The sequence below is a fragment of the Anolis carolinensis genome, chromosome 5 (assembly GCF_035594765.1).
Source record: "Anolis carolinensis isolate JA03-04 chromosome 5, rAnoCar3.1.pri, whole genome shotgun sequence".
Classification (NCBI taxonomy): domain Eukaryota; kingdom Metazoa; phylum Chordata; class Lepidosauria; order Squamata; family Dactyloidae; genus Anolis; species Anolis carolinensis.
In genome coordinates, this window is record NC_085845.1 from 152,405,784 (window position 1) to 152,427,423 (window position 21,640).

Below are 21,640 nucleotides of genomic sequence, written 5' to 3' on the forward strand. Positions count from 1 at the left end.
AGAATCCCCCTCCAGTTGGCACACATAATGGGAAATACCTCAAACAAGTGTTGGCACAAATGTGGGGGAATAGGTTCATTCTCCCACATGTGGTGGGACTGTAGAAAAATTCAGAACTTTTATAGTAAAATAGGTAATGGAAGAAATAATAGGGAAAGAATTAATATGGGACAAAGCCAGCTACATGTCTCTCACAGTAAAGGTAAAGGAAGATAACAACAATTGGACAGAGATCCTAAAATATGTGACAGCCACAATACAAGCCACGATAGCCTGAGGATGGAGGGATGATTCAAAATGGGAAGTAGAAACTTGGTGGGCTTATATATCAGAATATATAATTAATGACTTCATCAATCAAAGAGAAAAAAGTATACAAATAGCATAAAAGAACAAGACTGGTTCAGGAAATGGTTGTGCTTATTGACAAAATAGACGGAGATGAAAGATACACCACCTTGAACCAGGCATTCCACACGGTTAAAATGATGTATTGATAATATTTTGTATTGCTGTCCAGGGGGGGCGTGGGTGGTGGGTGATACATTTCTGAGGATCATTTAAAATGTCATTGTTTTCTTTTCCCCCTAGAAACACTCCAGGGACTGCCTAGCGATGCAATAAGTGATGTGTAGACAGGAGTTACATTGTGTTGTTTAAGGCTTTCATGGCTGGAATCACTGGGTTGCTGTGAGTTTTCCGGGCTGTATGGCCATATTCCAGAATCATTCTCTCCTGACAGTTCGCCCACATCTATGGTTGTGAGGTCTGTTGGAAACTAGGCAAGTGGGGTGTATATATCTGTGGAATGTCTAGGCTTTGAAACTGAAAGGCCATTCAGTGCTAATCAAGATGGCCAATTGCAACATTCGCACTTGCCTCAAACAGACAAGAGTCCTTTCTTCCACCCTGGGCATTCCACAGATATATAAATCCCACTTGCCTAGTTTCCAACAGACTTCACAACCTCTAAGGATGCCTGCCATAGATGTGGGCGAAATGTCAGGAGAGCTAGCGTCTGAGGGGGAAAAGGAAAGAGCCTGAGGCTCTTAGGAATGGTGGGAGTTGAAGTCCAAAACACCTGTAGGGCCCAAGTTTGCCCATGCCTACCCTAGTGAATGGAAGAAGGGGACTACAACTCCCGGCATGCAACGCTCTTTCCTGCTTTCCCCGCCGAGACGTCATTTCCTGCATCCGTTGTCTCCGCTGATTGAGCGCGAGCACGCGGCAGCTCAGAACGTTGGGGTAACAGCCTTCCGCTCCTCGCCGTCGCCATGGTGAGTCCCGGGCCTTCCTTCCTCTCAGGGAGGGCGCGCCCGCCCGCGCGTTCGTTCGTTCGTTCCTTTGGAAGGGGCTCAGCCAGGAGGGAGGCAGGGAGGGGAGGGGAGGGCCGAAGGTTCTAGAAGGGCCTAGAAGAGGAGGAAGGAGCCCATCCCGCTCGCCTGTCCTCAAAAATGAGGGGCCTTCGCGCGCCGGGAAACAAGGCACGGCTCTCCTGCGGGCCTAACTCTTTATTTGTTTCTGCTTGCCAGTCCCCCCCTCTCTCCCTCCTTCCGCACCCGAGACAAAGGCAGAACCGCTCTCTGGAAAGGCTTCTGTGTTTGGCTTCCTAGGACAATGGTCTCCCTTTCATTGAATTACAATCTGTATGGATTTGTCAATACAGGTTGAGTGCCCTTCGCACTCAGATCCTCACATTGTCCACGCCCGATTCTTCCTGAATTGAGTCCTATTACACCAGGGAAGGGCAAACATCGGCGCTCCAGGTGTTTTGGACTTCAACTCCCACAATTCCTAACAGCCAGTATTAGCATTGAATAGCCTTGCAGCTTAAAGGTCTGACTGCTTACTTCCTGGGGGAATCCTTTGTTGGGAGGTGTTGGCTGGCCCGGATTGTTTTCCTGTCTGTAATTCCTCTGTTTTTCTGAGTGTTGTCCTTTGTTTACTGTTCAGATTTTAGAGTTTCTTTAATATTGGTAGCCAGGTTTTGTTCATTTTCGTGGTTTCCTCCTTTCTGTTGAAATTGTCTTCATGCTTGTGGGTTTCAATGATTTCTCTGTGTAGTCTGACATGGTAGTCATTCGAGTGGTCCAACAGTCAGGGCCAGCTTACATGGCGTACAACCCGGAAAACTCACAGCAACCCTGTGTTGAATTGGTTGAGCCTCAATGAGATATTCATTGAAAAACTATAGCAAAATGTGCAGACAGGTGTCCCGCAAAAACAAAATTTTTGCAGTTTAATCAACTTTCCCCATGTTTTATGATAGAACCAATTAGGAAATGACATTTATAACCCACGAACAAAAATCATGTTGCATAATGTTGTTGTTGTTATTGTTGTTGTTAGGGTATATACCCAGGCATGCATTTTCTTTATGGCTCTTTTGTTCCTTCCCTCATTTCCCTCGCACACCTGTCTCTTCTTCCAGTCATTCATTCATCTCTTGCTTTCCCTCACACACCTTTCTCCCTCCTTTCTTCCCCCCCCCCTCTCTTCATACCTTTCCCCTATCCTTTCTCATCCTCAATCCTCCCCCCCCCCCTCCTTCCTTTCTCTCTCCCTCCCCTTCCCTTTTCTGGCTTCCTCCTTTTACCTTGTACACATGCCTCCTAGCAACAACCAAGCTCCCTTCCTTTCCCAGTCACATCACAGAGGGCCACTTCACTTAGCCACACCCAGTCAGCTTTGTTCCCTTTCTTTCTCTCATATTTGGGTCTGAAAGGGGTGGTTTTGTTAATTCAGACCCCTCAATTATTTTTAGTTGGATCATGAAATGTATGCCAAGTTTGGTCCAAGTCCATAGTACAAACATACATACACTGACCTATATATATGAGAGGTTATTATGATTTCTATCTTTGTGATCTTTATCTCAGTGATTTAGACACAAAGCAGCTCACAACACTACGATCAACAATACGATCTCACATCTTCACCATGTAAATATTAAAATAGGATGAAACACACATCACTCAAAACATTAAAAGCAAGTAAAAATTCTTAATGTACTATACAGCAACTTCTTGGTTTGCTCATAGCAACTCTTCCTGCTTATAATAAATACTCTGTTCTGATGCCTGTTGAGGATCTCTTATTGAGGAAGCCAAAATGCTCCAAAACCATCCCTATATATGGCTGACATAGTGAAATCTTTCCTTTCTGATGGTTCTGTGTACACATTCAGTAGAGTCTCGCTTATCCAAGATAAACGGGCCAGCAGAAAATTGGATAAGCGAAAATCTTGGATAATAAGGAGGGATTAAGGAAAAGCCTATTAAACATAAAATTACAGTATGAGTTTACAAATTAAGCACCAAAACATTGTAGTATGTAGTTATGTAGTAATTACTGTATTTATGAATTTAGCACCAAAACATTGCAACATTTACTACAAAAACAATGACTACTAAAAGGCAGACTGCCTTGGATAATTCAGAACCTTGGATAAGTGAAGCTTGGATAAGTGAGACTCTACTGTAATTAGTTTCATGCACCACATTGGGTCCCATCTCCAGAATTAATGACACAACTTCAATTGGAAAAAGTGGGTTCCCTTGGAACTAGAAATACCAGTATCCTACAGTGGTGCAAAAGTATTTAAACATATAAAAATTCAATTCATACATACAAATACAAATGAGGTCAGCAAAACATAAGATTGTAACATTCACATTGAAAAGAAAAAAAACATGTTCTTTTCTCAAAAAAATGAGAAAATGAGAATTTTTTGGTAGAAAAAGGAAGAAAAAGGAGGCGATAGGGCCACTGCAAGGAGTAGATGGGGTGATGGTGACAGGGGATAGGGAAAAGGCAGAACTGCTTAATGCCTTCTTTGCCTCGGTCTTCTCACAAAAAGAAAGCCATCTTCAACCTCAGCAACATGGAATGGACGAAGGATTGGGGGAAATCCAACCCCAAATAGGGAAACAAGTTGTCCAGGAACACCTGGCCACTCTAAACGAATTCAAGTCCCCAGGGCCAGATCAGCTACATCCAAGAGTATTGAAGGAACTAGCGGAAGTTATTTCAGAACCACTGGCAATCATCTTCGAGAGTTCTTGGAGAACAGGAGAAGTCCCAGCAGATTGGAGGAGGGCGAATGTGGTCCCTATCTTCAAGAAGGGAAAAAAGAACGACCCAAACAATTACCGTCCGGTCAGCCTCACATCAATACCAGGCAAGATTCTGGAAAAGATCATTAAGGAAGTGGTCTGCAAACACTTAGAAACAAATGCGGTCATTGCTAATAGTCAACACGGATTTACCAAAAACAAGTCATGCCAGACTAATCTGATCTCTTTTTTCGATAGAGTTACGAGTTGGGTCGATACAGGGAATGCCGTGGATGTAGCATATCTAGATTTCAGTAAGGCCTTCGACAAAGTCCCCCACGACCTTCTGGCAAACAAACTAGTAAAATGTGGGCTAGACAAAACTACGGTTAGGTGGATCTGTAATTGGCTAAGCGAACGAACCCAAAGGGTGCTCACCAATGCGTCGTCTTCATCATGGAAAGAAGTGACAAGTGGAGTGCCGCAGGGCTCCGTCCTGGGCCCGGTTCTGTTCAACATCTTTATTAACGACTTAGACGAAGGGTTAGAAGGCACGATCATCAAGTTTGCAGATGACACCAAACTCGGAGGGATAGCTAACACTCCAGAAGACAGGAGCAGAATTCAAAACGATCTTGACAGACTAGAGAGATGGGCTGAAACTAACAAAATGAAGTTCAACAGGGACAAATGCAAGATACTTCACTTCGGCAGAAAAAATGGAAATCAAAGATACAGAATGGGGGACTTGACAGCAGTGTGTGCGAAAAAGATCTTGGAGTCCTCGTGGACAACAAGTTAAACATGAGCCTACAATGTGATGCGGCAGCTAAAAAAGCCAATGGGATTTTGGCCTGCATCAATAGGGGAATAACGTCTAGATCCAGGGAAGTCATGCTCCCCCTCTATTCTGCCTTGGTCAGACCACACCTGGAATACTGTGTCCAGTTTTGGGCACCACAGATGAAGGGAGATGCTGACAAGCTGGAAAGCGTCCAGAGGAGGGCAACTAAAATGATTAAGGGTCTGGAGAACAAGCCCTATGAGGAGAGGCTTAAAGAGCTGGGCATGTTTAGCCTGCAGAAGAGAAGGCTGAGAGGAGACATGATAGCCATGTACAAATATGTGAGGGGAAGTCATAGGGAGGAGGGAGCAAGCTTATTTTCTGCTGCCCTGCAGACTAGGACACGGAACAATGGCTTCAAACTACAGGAAAGGAGATTCCACCTGAACATCAGGAAGAACTTCCTCACTGTGAGGGCTGTTCGGCAGTGGAACTCTCTCCCCCGGGCCGTGGTGGAGGCTCCTTCTTTGGAGGCTTTTAAGCAGAGGCTGGATGGCCATCTGTCGGGGGTGCTTTGAATGCGATTTCCTGCTTCTTAGCGGGGGGTTGGACTAGATGGCCCTTGAGGTCTCTTCCAACTCTACTATTCTATGATTCTATGAAATGAATAAATAAACTCTTGTTCATAATTCTAATAGTTCTTGGATCTTTATTACAGATGAGTAGACTCTCAACATCCACCACAACCAGTTTTGGCCCACAAGAGCCTTCAACTGCCCAGGGCTCAATGCTGTGGAATCCTGGGATTTGTAGTTTGGAGAGGTACTACAACACTCTTTGGAAGAGAAGGCCTTGAAAAACTACAACCCCCGGGATTCCATAATATTGAGCCAGGACAGTTAAAGGAGTGAACTGCAGTAAGTGTAGATGCACCTCAAGATATTTCGTTACGTATATGAAGATATTCCAATATTCAAAACACTTCTAATCCCAAGCATTTTCAAGAAGGGAGACTCAACCCGTAATACAGAAATGTATGCATTGCAGGTTTAAATCTCCCAGTTTCCTGTTACCACTCTATGCTGAGAAAGTTTGGGAGCTATAGAAAGACTTAACCAGGAATCCTTGTGTTGAGTGTACTGTGCTCCATCTGTTCTTTGTATTTCCCCTTTCTGACTGAGGAAGCATTACAGGGGAACATAAGAGAAAAGCTATTTTATTTTATATTAGCTGAGGCAAAATTTCAAGGTACAGAGGTTAGAGAAACAAGATCCATGTTATCTGCTAAATAGAGGCTTGTATTTAGACCCATTCTTGAGACCATGGATGCATCTGCACTGTGCAGTTAATGCAGTTTGATACCACTTTAAATACCATGGCTCAGTGCTATAGAATTAGTTACAAGGTCTCTAGCTTTCTTTGTCAAAAGCTGCTGGTGCCTCGCCAAATTTAAAATCCCAAGACTCCAGAATATTGAGCCATGGTGTCGAATTGCATTAATTCACAGTGTATGTGAAGTCAAGTGTAATTCCATTTATAATGCAACTTTTCCTCTGCACAGTTCTTTCTGAAAGACTCAGGATACCATGTATAACTATGATAGCAAATGAGTGGCAAAATAGAATTACTTTATGTATGAAAAACTAAAAATATGTTGAAATAATATCTTTCCAGTCTAACAAATTTAATTGAAATGTTAAATTGGAACTATGAGGTTAGATGCCACTAATACCATATATTGAATAATAATGCTGTAAAATGCAGCAAGTGTAATGACTGCAAGGGCAATATTACTCAAGGAGCAGTTTCGGCTTGGAAAACTAGAATTGGGAAGGGTCCCCTCCAGCATCTTAGATTTTTTTTTGGAAAGAATAGGAAACCCTGTAGAGCAGATGCTTGGACAGCATGGGGAAACTGCAGAGAAAAGAGGTGGGGGAAAAAATCCTTAAGTGTCAGCAGGTGTTTGGGAATGTGGTTATGGATTGGAAGCATAGATACTATTCGACAACATATCTCAAAAATAATTGCTTGCTATGTGTTGAATGTTGCAATTATAGGCATCCCTGTCGCTTGCTCCTGTGAACATATTCAAGGCTGGTGCTGATGAGGAGAGAGCAGAAACAGCCCGTTTGGTAAGTTTACTATTACCTTTGAAATCTGGAATTGTAGTTGGGCTTTAATGTCTTTGATTAACTATGAATGAATTGTCTGAATCTATTGTGATGGAGTCATGTAAATACTTTTTTCTTATGTTATTGCAGTCCTCTTTCATTGGAGCCATCGCTATTGGAGACCTAGTCAAAAGCACTTTGGGGCCTAAAGGAATGGTAAGATATTACTACATTTGGAAATATATAGCTTTTGTCAGTGTTACTGTTAGGTGTTTAACATGGCTAAATGTGGATTTGCAGGACAAGATACTTCTGAGTACTGGAAGAGAAGGTACAGTGACGGTAACCAATGATGGAGCAACAATCTTGAAAGCTATTGGAATTGACAATCCTGCAGCCAAGATTTTAGTTGGTATGTTTGATTGAACATATTGTTAGGATATGTTGTGACAGCAAGTTATGTAAATAAGTGTAGAATACACATGTTCTCCTAGAGCAGTCGTTCTCAACCTGGAGTCCCCAGATGTTTTTGGCCTACAACTCCTAGAAATCCCAGCTAGTTTACCAGCTGTTAGGATTTCTGGTAGTTGAAGGCCAAAAACATCTGGGGACCCCAGGTTGAGAACCACTGTCCTAGAAGACTCCTCAGTCTGATATTGCCAACTGTACTATTAATCTGCAATAAAGCAATCAAAATTATAATGCCAAGAAAGTCTGATATGCAGGTCAACTTCGGTAGAATTCTGCTTTCACTTTTCATGCAGTGAAGGGTAGGTTATGTGTGATCTTCTTTATATCATCAACTATTTTATAAGAAACTAGTTTCTTATTTTTGCATATGCATCTATATTTAGCAAACTAGGAATACTGTATAAAATGTCAATAATAAAGTTGATATGGCATTTTTTTTACAGATATGTCTAAAGTTCAAGATGATGAAGTTGGTGATGGAACAACCTCAGTAACAGTTTTGGCAGCTGAATTGCTAAGGGTAATAAAATGTTTTTATGTATTATGTCATATAATTAAATGTTTATCTTATATATTTATATATGGTCCTGCTAGGTTGCTATAGATCAAAATAATCATAAAGCTTTTATAATTAATGTCCGGAATCCTGTATATCCTTGCTCTTCCAGCCTATTCTACCTGGCAGCCAGATCAGACACAAGATGTCTGTTTAGCTGGCGATACACTGTTTGCATTATATGGCAGTGTAGATGGATCCATAGAGTCATTGAATAGGGAATTGATTGTTCTCCTGTAACTTCAATACTGAAATCTTGCCAGCCATTTCAAAAATTGGATGCTAAATTCTTGAACTATTCTAATTTTAATTTTGAGAATAAATTCATTTAATTGAAAACAAATCCTTTCTTTAGTTTGTGATTTGCCACTGTATAACATGAAGTGTGAAATTCCTGTAGAAATAGTGACACTGAATTTGAAAAGTGTTGCATGCTACACTGAAAAATATAAATTAATACTAAGCATAGCCAATGTAAGTACCTTTATCTTGATCAAAATAATATCATTGCCTTTTGTTAGTCAATATTCCATTCAATATTTGAGGGCTAAGGAAGGAAGGAATCCTAAGGAAGGATTTCTAAAGCATTGAAACAGTTAGAATGTACCTTAACAAAACTGAACAATTAGAAGCATTTGCTTGTTGATAATAGTATTTCATGCTTGAATTTAGACTAATGTAAGCTATTCTCATTTATAGGAGGCAGAACTATTGATTGCAAGAAAGATCCATCCTCAAACCATCATTGCAGGGTGGAGAGATGCCACAAAAGCAGCAAGAGATGCTTTGGTGAAATCTGCTGTGGATCATAGGTTAGTTTGTGCAGCAGGTTTGGAGCTTTTGTTATCCTCAAATTCAGCAGAAGGATGGATATTTGCAGCTATAGAAGGAAAGAGCTATTAGCATTTACTAGCAGAATGCTAATTTTACTTGTGAAACAATGATTTTGCATTGATTGAATCTGGTGTCAGTCATTGCACAGCTGGAAACTCTGGCAAAAGATTTCAAAATTATGATTATTATTAATGATACCCTTTTTATCTAAAAAAAAGAGACTCAAAGCAGCGCACAATAAAATCAATGCAATACAATTAAAATCTAAAATTACACAAACATTACAATGGAATTAAACATAAACAGTATCAAGAATAAACAGTTAAAACCAAATTAAAATCTGTTCTTGGGTTACATGTCCCTAGAGAGATAAAATAAGTGCTTTTTCATCCATGAAAGTCCTTCAAGATAAATGGTGACAAGATTTTTAAAAATAAAAAAAATCGATGAAGGCACTGGATGTGTGATGGTGTAAAACATTATCTTCTGAGTTGCTAGCTGCCTAATTTGACAGCTTATGATCTTTAAAAAAATTACATTGCTTATTTCCGGACATGATATATTCCTGCTTATAATGTTCAGAATGTCTCCATCCTTTGATAGGATGGTATTCTAGGCTATAAGTTTCTTTAAATTCCCTCACTCTGCTAAATAAAGTGGAGGAAAAGGAAAGGTTTATACTATTCCAGAAAAACAAAATCTGCTATAAGGCTAGTTATTCATGAATTTGAAATAATTTATGGAAGATTCAGCATTTGACAACAGTAATTCAGTGTAATTTAATTGCTTCATCCAGGAAAGGTGGCATTTGAAATCCAGAGTCCAAAATATAAAAGTTATAGCATAGCCAATAAGCATCTTCAAGCTTCCTGGGATTGTTTCTGATACAGGAGATGCCCAGGTTCTCTAGTGTCTCATGTGCAGTTTGTGAGGTTTGCATTATTAACTGTGATTGAAAAATGGAGAATCAGATGTCTTGCTTTTACTGTGTCTTTTTTTTGGATCAGCATGTTTTATTGGAGTCTCAGAACTTTAGTTTGTCTTTTCTGCTTTTCAGTGAAAATGAAGAACAGTTTCATAAAGATTTGATGAATATTGCAGAGACGACTCTCTCTTCAAAGCTGCTTACTCATCACAAAGCTCACTTCACAAAACTCGCAGTGGATGCTATCCTCAGGCTGAAGGGCTCTGGTAACCTGGAAGCTATTCATGTCATCAAGAAACTTGGAGGAAGTCTAATAGATTCTTATTTAGATGAAGGTATCTCCCTTTTTATTTATTGACAAATCATTTCAGTAGCCCGTGTATCAAAATAAGATGGAGCTGCATGACCGTTGATGTAATTTAGATGAAAGGCCTCTCACAGAAAAAAGTGTAAATCCATTAATTAGTGAAAAGAAACCTTAGCATTTCCATGTTTTGCTTAGTCTTGATGAAATTGAAAAATATGTTTTTTGTAATGTTTTACTTTCAGAAAAAGGTGCCTGAAACATTTTTAAAAGTATTTGTCATTTGTCGAGTCTAGCCATTTATATAAAAGAGAAATGTGATCAGGTCTCTGTAACGGAGGAAAAGGTCTAGTCTTGGGGAGAGTTTCTCTTTTCCATTTCTTTTTTTGATGCATTCCATCGAAATAACAACAAAAGTGGTGATGATTGGATAGTTTGTGAAATTAATATAGAAATCTTTCTGCCTTTCAGTGTCTTTATTTATTGTTGTAACAAGGTCTTATCTTTTTTTCCAGGTTTTCTCTTAGATAAAAAAATTGGAGTCAACCAGCCAAAAAGAATTGAAAAAGCAAAGATACTTATTGCAAATACTGGCATGGATACAGATAAAATTAAGGTAAGTGGATCATCTTTATGGGCAGTATGTTTTATAGTATAGTTAAAGTTAACTTGGAAAAATTAATATTGCCGTTATTATAATTTGATTTAGATATTTGGCTCCCGTGTAAGAGTGGATTCCACAGCAAAGGTAGCAGAAATAGAACAAGCAGAGAAAGAGAAAATGAAGGAGAAGGTTGAGCGTATTCTCAAACATGGAATAAATTGTTTTATCAACAGGTATGTCTTCTGCTGTAAAATGTTTAGAAATGATTGTTTACTCTTCAGAGCCTTTGCTGACCATTTTGCTGCTGAATAATGTTTATAATTATGCTTGTACATGTATTACCAGATAATACCTTGTGGAGAGGGCAATCTCTTTTAGATTAGTAACATTTTAGATGTTTTTCTAACATTTAAGAAAGATATTTTTCTGCATAATAGTGACCCTTGGAGGGAGGCTTGCTTTAAAATTTGGGTTACTTTCCAATTTTGTGAGTAGCAATTATATTCCTTGTTTCCAGAGGTTCTTTTCTTTTGCCTCATTGTTGAGAACACATTTTAATTACAGACAACTTATCTACAACTACCCAGAACAAATGTTTGCCGCTGCTGGTGTTATGGCTATTGAACATGCAGATTTTGCTGGAGTTGAACGTCTGGCACTTGTTACAGGTACAGTGAAAAATAACTTACTATAGAATTGGCATTGAACCATTGCCTTGCATTTGCAGTCATTTTACATTAAGTTGAACTAACGGTGAAACTAGAATGTATTATAAAGAAAGTAGTACATGGATACATCACTCATTTAGAAGTGTAATAAAAGAAAACAAGCTCTCTAGCCTGCTTATGTGGTATGAGATGAGCCTTTATTTTTGTGAAAGACACCAGTTTGGGGTTAGATAACTGTAGGCGGAATTCCCATGCAATGGATTTTCTTGTTTTTGCCTGCTGCACCCATGTGCATCCTTCTAGATGGGGGACCTTCTGGACTAGGATTATGGCCCCTTCCTCACAGCTGAATAAAATCCCACAACATCTGCTTTGAACTGGAATCAGATAACCCAGTTCAATGCAGATATTGTGGGATTTTCTGCTTTGATATTTAGGGATATAGGGCTGTGTGGAAGGGCCCCTTGTCACATGACTATAAAGTGGAGAGATTCAGCTGGAATCCTGTGTAATGGTTCATTACAGTGGCATAGTGCATTGTTTTCACAGTAGCACAGCAATAGGAAGAAATAGAGCACTGCAGATAGAGATAAAAATTTCTATCTGGAAAGGAAGCTGTAGGCTTTGGAGCAGCTTGCTTTCTTAAAGGCTGCCTTCAGTGTTGGATTCTTGTTGCTGAAGGATGTCTGAAGACAGTGCCTTGGAAAATAGTCTGAATTTTTCTAAAGAAGTCTCTCCAGAATGCCTATAACTTTAAACACTAATCTAAAAGCTTGAATTTAAGAAGGCAAGCTGATTAGGACCCAGTAGATTCATCTCTGGATGGTGACAAGTACTTTTCTGTCCATCTCGTCCACCTTACTACTTGTACTTCCACTTGCACGTAATGTCCTCTGCATATGAGGTAACCATAGACAGTACGTTTTTATACCAGGTTTCAGTGAATTCTTTTAAAATACACAATTTCCAAGTATTTTGCTATATGTATTGGGGTTTTGTTTTTTGATTAGCCCCCAAAACATATGGGAGAAGTTGTAAAGACGTGAGTATCTGGGGATCCATGTTGAATTATCAGTTACATCACAACCATAATCTAAACTAAGTGAAAGGTAACATATCTAGATTAAAGAAGTATCTTGAAGCTGGCATATGAAACCATGACATCTAAAAGTCAAGCTATGCCACATACCTGTTTTTATATCACTACATAACAATATATGTTGCAATTTATATTTCTACTTAAAAATTAGCTACCCCTAAATTTCTTATGTTAATCCAAACCGTTATCATTTATTTGTATTCTCAGGCGGTGAAATTGCTTCAACTTTTGATCATCCAGAATTAGTAAAGCTAGGAAGCTGTAAGCTGATTGAAGAAGTAATGATTGGCGAAGATAAACTTATTCATTTCTCTGGAGTTGCTATGGGTAGGTTCTGCTACAAAGTGTTGTTCAGAGTGATTGTATATTCCAGGAAGAATGTGCTAAGGAGAAAATACAAAAACACTGTAAACATTGTGCTCCTTGAAATTACTGTCAAAGCCCACCAGTCAGGAATTCACACCTCCACCCTCACAAAGCAACCATCAGTGAACTTAAGATAATGGCAGTATTCCTCCTACCTAGTATATGTACCCATTACTCCATAATGTGCCCCAGTCTATTAACTCTAGGCAGGAGTTTGCTTCCATTTTTGTTTTTCGCACTTTAGTTTTAGAATACAACACACAAAACAAAAGGAAAACTCAAAAGAACACAGTATTCATGTGGTAGCTCTCTCAACAAAAGTATGTTACACTCCTTGTGACTTAAATTGGTTTTCAGCCGTTGTGCTCTGATGTTTGATGACATGGGTTGGAATGTCCTATACTGTCTATGCAAAGAGGGAGATCCTGCATGGACCAACACGTCTTTTCAGATCTCTTCTTCAGCCTTTCCTTTTACTAACAGGCTTATGCTGCAAAGCAGCATCCTAGTGCGCCTTGTCCCACCCTGCCTGCTTGATCCTCTGATTGCTTTGTAACTCTGCAATAGCATCATTGCACCTATCCAATCTATTAGGTCCCAGCCTGCAGTATGAGTAAAGAATGGATCTGGGCCTATGCTCCACAAACTTTGTTCTGTTCACCTGGTTTCCTTGATAAAGGCTTGATTTTATAAGAGTGGGGAAAGGATCTCAGCCACATTTTATGAATGAAGGAACAGTGGCAGCCTTTAGACATAAGTATTTGGGACGAAGGTGATTTGAAAAAGCAAAGAGAATGAGTGATGGTTGAAGTACAGGGATTTTGTGCATTGGAAAACGGCTAAACAGCTATTGGGGTGACAGGTGTATTATGCTTTGTGGTCCAAACTCCATCTTAGGAGCGCCTTCACCTATTAAGGGAACATTCTGCTATGAAGTGAGAAAGGATAGAAAAGCGTAGCAAGATAAACACCATGCATGCAGCAGAAATTCATATGGATCTATTAATAAGAGACTTGGGATTTTTGCTATGCAACTGTTGATTTAATTGGAAGTATTTGCAAACTTCTTTCACCATTTTTTCCTTGTTAGGTGAAGCTTGCACCATAGTTCTGCGTGGTGCCACACAGCAGATCATTGATGAGGCAGAACGATCACTGCATGATGCTCTGTGTGTTCTTGCCCAGACTGTAAAAGATACCAGGACTGTTTATGGAGGAGGTGAGTATTCAGTCATTTTTATTTTCAGTTCCTTTAACATTGCAGAGATGATAATTAACGCTTAGTGTTCTAATTTTCAGGCTGTTCAGAGATGCTGATGGCTAATGCTGTGATGGAGCTTGCAAAAAGAACACCAGGCAAAGAATCATTAGCAATGGAGTCATTTGCTAAGGCCCTGAGTACAGTAAGCAGTAGTCATTTAGTATATTGAATAGAAATAGTACAAAATTAAAAAAATAATAAGCAAGCGAAGGAACTGAGTTAGGAACTTGTTTATTTCCTCTGGCTATTGTTTGCAAAACAGAGAATGTAAGTCTGCAGGACTGAGTCTAGTTTAATAATTCATTACCTTTCTGCAGACTTTTCACAATGTTTACTTTAGTTTGGCTAACCCTTTAAATCGCATTCTTTAAAACAATTCTAAAATGCAGTCCAAAATACACAATGCAACATGTATCTGACTTTTCCCACTTCTTACTCCTATCATTTGTCTCAAGCATATAAGAAAAAAAAAATCTGTGGGTGTCAGCTAATCAGTTAATCTACCTTTAACTCTTATTGATTGATTGATTTAACAGTTTGTATATTACCTGGCCCACAGTGGCTACTAGAATGTATATGCTTAGTAAACATACATAAGACTTTAAAATCATTATGTTTAATAAGTTGATATTCTGCATTCCATGAAATTTGTGTCTATTTTGTAAATTGTGTGTTTCTATCAGGACTGTATTTTGTAATGCTTTCAATGAATTATGTAATCATTCATAGATATGTTATAAATTTAGTGACAATATATATGGTAATAAAAAGAATTGGGTTCCGTACTAAGAATACATCTACTGGGAGTATGTACACATGCCTCAGGATTCATTGGTATTGCAAACATTTTATGAAGAATTTCAGTGATTTGTGTGCACAACAGAAGAACTGGGGAATTAATTGCCATTGATTTTCAGATTTCAAACCAGAAAAATGTTCATTTTGTTGGATCATATATTCATAGATGCAACCACTTAGTAATCTTTTTTATTTTCGTGTTTCCTATAATGGATTTTCATTTTAAGATAACATATCTTAAGGACCAAATTTGAACTTGTAAATAAATACAACTGCCAGAGAAGCTGAGCTAATGTCTGGGATTCAAAATAATCAATAAAAAATAGTCCATATAGTATGCTATATATATCGTTTTTTTGTAATTGACCAGCAACATGACGTTTTTCTCCTTTCAGCATATTCTAACAAACTGTTCCTTTTGTTAGCTTCCCACCATCATTGCAGATAATGCTGGCTATGACAGTGCGGATCTAGTTTCCCAACTTCGAGCTGCTCATATTGAAGGGAAAGCTACATGTGGACTTGGTGAGTTTTACATATTGTTTGTTTTGCTTTTTAAAAGGCTGTATTTCTATGACTTGATGCAGGAGTGTTGTATCAAAATTTGAGTTAAATTTTTGAGTGACTTAGAGTACATTGGCCATTTCTGGTGTTAAAATGAGTCTGTTGAAAGGCAAATGTGGTGAAAATAGGCACTGAGATTTGTCTGAAAGGACTGTGAGCCATGTTTTGATGCTGTAAAATACTTTTTTAGGCTTTTTTATATCATGTTCTCCAAAGCAGTCCTGTCTTTGATTTTGAATATCTGTTTCACAAGTCTGAGTTCAGTTATTCCTCTTTGAATAGATATTAGCTCTATTAACATCTGATTGTGTTGTTTGTTATGCTGATCAACAGCAGCATTGAAATTAAAACAATAGAATTAAAATTAAACCATAATTCAGAAATTTGCCACTGTGTTTGGAATGTCATTAACTACAAAAGTCGGGAGGGTAATTATTATAAAGAGCAAGTAATATGGAAAAGTAGGTCTAAGTCTCTTGGACTATTTGTGCTAAAGTTAATTGCATAATATGTAGAGTTTTATTAATAATGACCTCACTTTGTAGAGAGTTAGAAAACACAAAATAACACTTCAAATAAGATTTGTACCAATACATTTTTAATGACATGATTTTTCCCCTTTGTTTTATTTAATCTCCTCGAGACATGAGAGAGGGTGCCATTGGCGACATGGCAAGTCTGGGAGTTGTTGAAAGCTTTCAAGTGAAACGGCAAGTTTTGCTTAGTGCTGCTGAGGCTGCAGAAGTTATTCTCCGTGTTGACGATATTATTAAAGCAGCTCCAAGGTAAAACAGTCCTTTCCTACTTCTTAGAAGAATTTGGTCAAGCACACAATCCTTTGCCAGATTTGATTTGTGTACTTAAAATATCATACGTCAATTGTAGTTTAAATGTGTATATGAAATTTTTGGCCTTTATTAACCTACAGTAGAGTCTTACTTATCCAACATAAACGGGCTGGCAGAACGTTGGATAAGCGAATATGTTGGATAATAAGGAGGGATTAAGGAAAAGCCTATTAAAACATTAAATGATGTTATAATTTTACAAATTAAGCACCAAAAATCATGTTTTACAACAGACTGACAGAAAAAGCAGTTCAATACACAGTAGCATTATGTAGTAATTACTATATTTACGAATTTAGCACCAAAACATTGCAATGTATTGAAAACGACTACAAAATATTGGCTACTAACAAATTGACTACAAATAAAGATAGAATTGCATAAAATGAACTTAGAGTAACAACATTGTCGGAAATTAAATACATTAAAAGTTCAGTCCTTGCTGCCTAGAGAAACAGCTGTGGATCTGGGTGGGAGGCAGACTGTGTTGGATAATCCAGAATGTTGGGTAAGCAAATGTTGGATAAGTGAGACTCTACTGTCCTTATAAATAAACAGCTTTAGATTAATTCTAAAAATGTAACCTACACCTTTGAGTTTACATTCTGTTCTCTAATTAAATTCTGTTTTTCCAGGAAACGAGTCCCAGATCGTTACCCATGTTGAGTCATCTGTCGCCAACATGAACACATGGACCAGCAGTTTGCAAGACGTTACTTTGCTTGTAACAATTACAGAGTAAAGGGCTGTCATATCTAGCACTGACATGCAATTAGTCTTTTAGTTTAACTTATATTGTTTTTCAAAGACCAATTTGTTCTCAATTGTATAACGTCAGTATTCCTCTCCATCCTCTTTGCGTAGTACTCTGTAATAAAAGGTTCAAATATATGCTACAGTGGAAGTAGTGCTTTTCCTTAAAATGTGTCAAAATATTATTAACTGAAATGTTAAGAAAAGAAATCAAAGAATATGAACAATTGGCATTACATGAACAGAGTTTCATGCTGGCATTTACAAAGTTTGATCCTTTAGCACTGTCTTTTAATTAATATTTTAACTATTTTGACTCATACTGGATCACAACAAAGACGAATTAGTTTGAGACCTAGCTGATTCAAGGGGGTGGAGGGAAACATCAGTTAATTGGCTTCAGAATTCTGAAAATAGCAGATGGTATATGCGTTACAGAAAATGATTAGTTTGTGATAGTTTGAATGTTAAGGTGTTTTGGTACAGGATTTTGAAGCTTTTGTCAGCTTTTTCAGATTCATGAAGTAACTTGGGACAGCTAGTGAAAAAATAGCACACAGTGCCGTTTAAAGAAAATGATATAAAATGCTTGATGTAGTCGGAATTAAAAATGCCCTTATATTTCCTCTTTGCACATATTTCAACTCTGTCTACTTGGGCAAAAACTAAGGGGAAAATCAACATTAACTACCCTTCTTGTTTGCCATCACATACAGTGTTCATCCCTGTTTACATTATGAAGAGCAGTCTAATCAGTGAATGCTTCAGTTTCCAAATAAATATTGACTTTCAGAACCTGCATTTGTAAGCAAAAATGAAAATAAAAAGTAGCAATAGATGGAGTAGCAGAATACAGTATTCCCTCACTTATTGCGGGGGTTACATTCCAGGACCACCCACAATAGGTGAAAAGCCGTGAAGTAGGGACACTATTTATTCTATGTGTGGAGGAGAGCAAACCACAGACCACTTACTACAGTGTAGTCTGTACTTTATTTTAGCAGTTAAAATATACAGGACACTGGCAGCAACCCAACCTTCAAGTCACAAGGCTTTAATCCACTCTGCCACTGGGGGCTCCCTGTGAGGTTGAATGGCAACTACATATTTGCTACATTATTATACTGCTTTTTCAGGTGCACAACAACAACAGTTCACAATAAAAAAGAATAATAACACTATCAAAATAATTCATGCATAATATCAAATTAGCTACATTGTTTGACAATACAGGAATACCTTCGCAATGCCTCTGAAAATTGTATAGGATCATAGAAAAGATTCTAGGTTCAGGCTATGGTTGGGGAATCATTTTGATTAAAAACTTTCAGAGTTCCTATCCATGAACTTACTAAATGTATAAATGCTTTTGGTATAAAGTGGCTTTCTATGCTAATAGGTATCTTTGCAAGAAGAAAATTCCAGGAAGCTATTACTGAAAATGTGTAGGCCATGGTTGCCACCCTAACATAAATGGAATTGCCAACTGTGTCTGTCTGGTAGATCCCAACTGATGGTTTGACACAGTAGTGTTGAGAGGATGAGAAATAATCAAACTAGGAGACTCTGCAGAACTTACTTAGCAAATAGATAACCAGATTCACCTGTAGAACTAGTTGAACTAGTGTCTTCTATTACCTGGCAAGCATACAGCAGCAGTCTGAATAGATGAAGCTGGTACATAGAGGTGATTGCATATACATGATTTAAATGTCTCCCAGTAAGCTTGTGATTTCAACCAACAGCTTTTAATTCCTTTATATATCTTCCATCGACTATAGAAAAAGACATTTGGTTACTATTCATATGTATGAGGAACTACGGAGTTATATGGAAACAAGTCTAAGATTGTATATACACTGCTTTTTTTACCAGTTTACCTCCCCAAAGGCTTATCTGAACTATAGCTTCATGGGAGAAGCAACAATTCTGTCAAGAAACCTCCACCAAAACTTAGTTACCCAAAAGAAAAGGAGTGATGCTTTTTGTTATCTTCTCTGCCTCTCCTTTTCCCCAAGTTGGGACCCAAAATGGCTTAAAACATTTTTAAAGATGTTAAAAAATCCTCAACATAAAAATATCAAACAAGAAAAAAAAATTAAAACCAGATTAAAACATACATCATTAAACACACACATACATTCACCAGCACAACGATTAGCAATATCCAGCTAATTGTGTAATACAGGGCTTATATTGCCACTCGTCAAATGTTTGTCTGAATAAAGAGGTTTTTGCTTGCTTAACAAAAGAAGAGAGTGTCACCTAACTTCAGAAGCAAACTCCAGAGCCAAGGGGCAGCCATTGAGAAGACCCTCTCCTGTTTCCTCACCAGATGTAACTGAAGGTGGTGGGGCAGAGAGAAAAACCCCTTGGCAAATATCAAATAATATGCTGGTTTGTGAGATATGAGTATGGTCCTTCAAACAAGCTAGGTATGGTTTTAAATATCATCATCGGCACTTTTGAGTTGGGCCTGGAGACTGGCAGTCAGTGGAGTTGTTGCAACAAGGGAGTCATGTGATCCCAGTCTCCAGCTCTAGCAATTTGGCCGTGGCTTTCTGGACCAATTGAAGTTTACAAACATTTAAAGGCAGCCCCACATAGAGCACAATATGGTGTAACTAAGGTACATGATGGCTAGATAACACATCTCGAGGAACAGGCTCAGTTGGCACACAAGCTTTAACTGCAAGTGCACTCCTAGCTGTTGCTGAAACCTGGGCTTCCAGGCTCAGAGAGATCCATGTGAAAACCTAAGCTGTGAATCTGCATCGTCAGGGAGAGTATAGGATTCAGCCTTGGCTGAATATTCCCTGATCTGTCTTTCACTTGATCAGGATCACCTTTATTTTATCTGGATTAAGATTCAGTTTGATGCTTCAGCACATGGATGTTTTGCTTATATTCTTTGATACCTTTTGTGAATAACAGTACCTGAGCCCATCGCCTCCCCAATCCAAAAATCTCATTTAAATTTAAAAGTGTGTGAGCAAACAAATGTGTTTTCTACTTAAAATCACTAGGTACAGTTACAGAATGAACTGTTAAAACCATGATGAGACAGTTCTAGTGCTTGTTGTATCTACCACAGAAATTTCTTGGCAGGATTTGTTCATTGGGGGGGGGGGGTGTTGCTTTATTCTGAAATTGAGGGAGTGTTACTTGCCAAATCAGGATTCCATTCTTTGTCTCCCAATGTCTTAGTCTAACATTCAAATCACAACACTACACTGGCTCTCTCTTCTAATTTTACTGCTTTAGATTTCTTTTCACATAGCAAGGCAGTGGGACTTCAAGACCTTTTCCATATTTGATGGGTTTCTCCCTACTGACTCTTGTTAACATGACTTTGCTCCTGCATTTGGATTTTTAAAGAAATGGGAAGTACCGAAATAAGTTACCCCTGCCAGCTGATTGTTGTGTTGTGTGCTTTGAAGTTTTTCTTGTCACTGAGACAGTGATCCAATTACTAACAAAACAATATGTAAACATATTTGTGAAATCATGCATGTACTACTTCTGTGCAAGATTTTTGTTCGCAAAAGCAAAACCCACTCTCCTATTTTAAATGCATAGTCTTTGACTGGTGCTCTACAGACTGGTTGAGGGAGACTCAATGACACACCACCAGTTCTGTGACCTTTGGTACCTGAGGTATCTTCCGTTGCTCCTTACTTGGACCGTCTGAGAGATTGAGGAGGAGGAGGGAGAAGAGCATCGATATCCTCAGACCTTCTGTCCCTTTCCATACCAGATCGCTTCCTTGGCTCGGGACTTTCCTCGGACCACCTCCCGACCCGATTAACCCCTTTTGCCACCTTGGGGGCGTTTCTACAGGGATTGTGATCATAGATCACCAGCTTCAAGCTGGTGAGGTGCGTGAGGTTAGGGAAATCTTGGATGCCATTGCAATCCACGTCAATCACTTCCAGAAAGGGCATGTGGAGGAGCACAGGTGGGAAACTGGCCAGTTGGTTGCCTGAAAGCCAAATGGTGCGCAGCTCCGTAAGGTGCCGAAGCTGCCCAGGTAGGGATCGCAGAGCGTTGGATCCAACATGCAGGGTCTTGAGGTACCTCAGCTCACAAACCACGTTGGGGAAGTGGTACAGGCGGTTAGACTCGATCCATAGTGTCTTGAGGTTTTTCAGCTGACGCAGCTCTCCTGGTAAATCTCCCAATTTGTTATTGCCCAGATAAAGGATATTTAGTTCTTTCAAGGTGCAGACCACTGAAGGCAGTCTATGAAAATTGTTGAAATCCAGTGCCAGGATCTGGAGTTTCTGCAGCTGTTCCAGCTCAGGCGGCAGGTGGCTCAGTTTGTTGTCGCTCAGGTACAGCTTGACCAGCTCTCGGAAAGAACAAACACACAAAGGAAACCGTCTCACTTGCCTGCTGCTCAGATCCACCATTTTATCAATTGGCATCTCTTCAAGGTCCCCTAAGATGAACTTCTGGCAGCTGTCAGAAGGGAAAAAGGAAATGACTGCAGTGATAATATTTCCCATGCTAAAAACTTCACAAAGTCACAATGGATGTTGCTACCTGATGAATCAACCTGGCGGGTTGAGGAATCCGCCTGTCCTCTATCCTATGTGCTGTTCTGCTGGCATTTCCTCCTTTGCATTAAAATAGATAC

The 21,640-nt window shown here is 39.0% G+C and overlaps 2 protein-coding genes across 7 annotated transcripts in view; one reads left to right on the forward strand and one right to left on the reverse strand.

The window, feature by feature from the left end:
* Window positions 1–21,618, reverse strand: part of lrrc10 (leucine rich repeat containing 10) — a 67,966-nt gene extending 46,348 nt beyond the window's left edge. The window contains exons 1-2 of one of the 5 annotated variants that reach the window (XR_506993.3): window positions 18,640–21,607; window positions 11,488–12,794 (exon numbers count right to left, since the gene is read on the reverse strand). Coding sequence is in view for 4 of the 5 variants with exons in the window: in XM_062982608.1 (XP_062838678.1) it covers window positions 20,676–21,509 (834 nt within the window). In the remaining variant the exon portion in view is untranslated. Of the gene's footprint in view, window positions 1–11,487; window positions 12,795–14,253 lie in introns of those variants that run through there. The other 4 variants (XM_008116602.3, XM_008116603.3, XM_003224628.4 and 1 more) reach the window with 4 other exon arrangements.
* On the forward strand, window positions 1,135–17,139 carry cct2 (chaperonin containing TCP1 subunit 2). Of its 2 annotated transcripts, none has more exons than XM_062982605.1 (16): window positions 1,135–1,277; window positions 6,897–6,971; window positions 7,101–7,166; window positions 7,251–7,362; window positions 7,865–7,941; window positions 8,677–8,789; window positions 9,869–10,071; window positions 10,556–10,656; window positions 10,750–10,877; window positions 11,209–11,312; window positions 12,619–12,738; window positions 13,868–13,996; window positions 14,077–14,180; window positions 15,262–15,361; window positions 16,044–16,185; window positions 16,884–17,139. In XM_062982605.1, the coding sequence occupies exons 1-16, from the start codon at window positions 1,275–1,277 to the stop codon at window positions 16,912–16,914; spliced, it is 1,608 nt and encodes a 535-aa protein (XP_062838675.1). In that variant the 5' UTR covers window positions 1,135–1,274; the 3' UTR covers window positions 16,915–17,139. The 2 variants fall into 2 exon arrangements, with proteins under 2 accessions (XP_062838675.1, XP_008114812.1); XM_008116605.3 differs by lacking the exon at window positions 1,135–1,277 and adding an exon at window positions 1,359–1,484.
* Window positions 21,619–21,640: the final 22 nt, after the last annotated feature.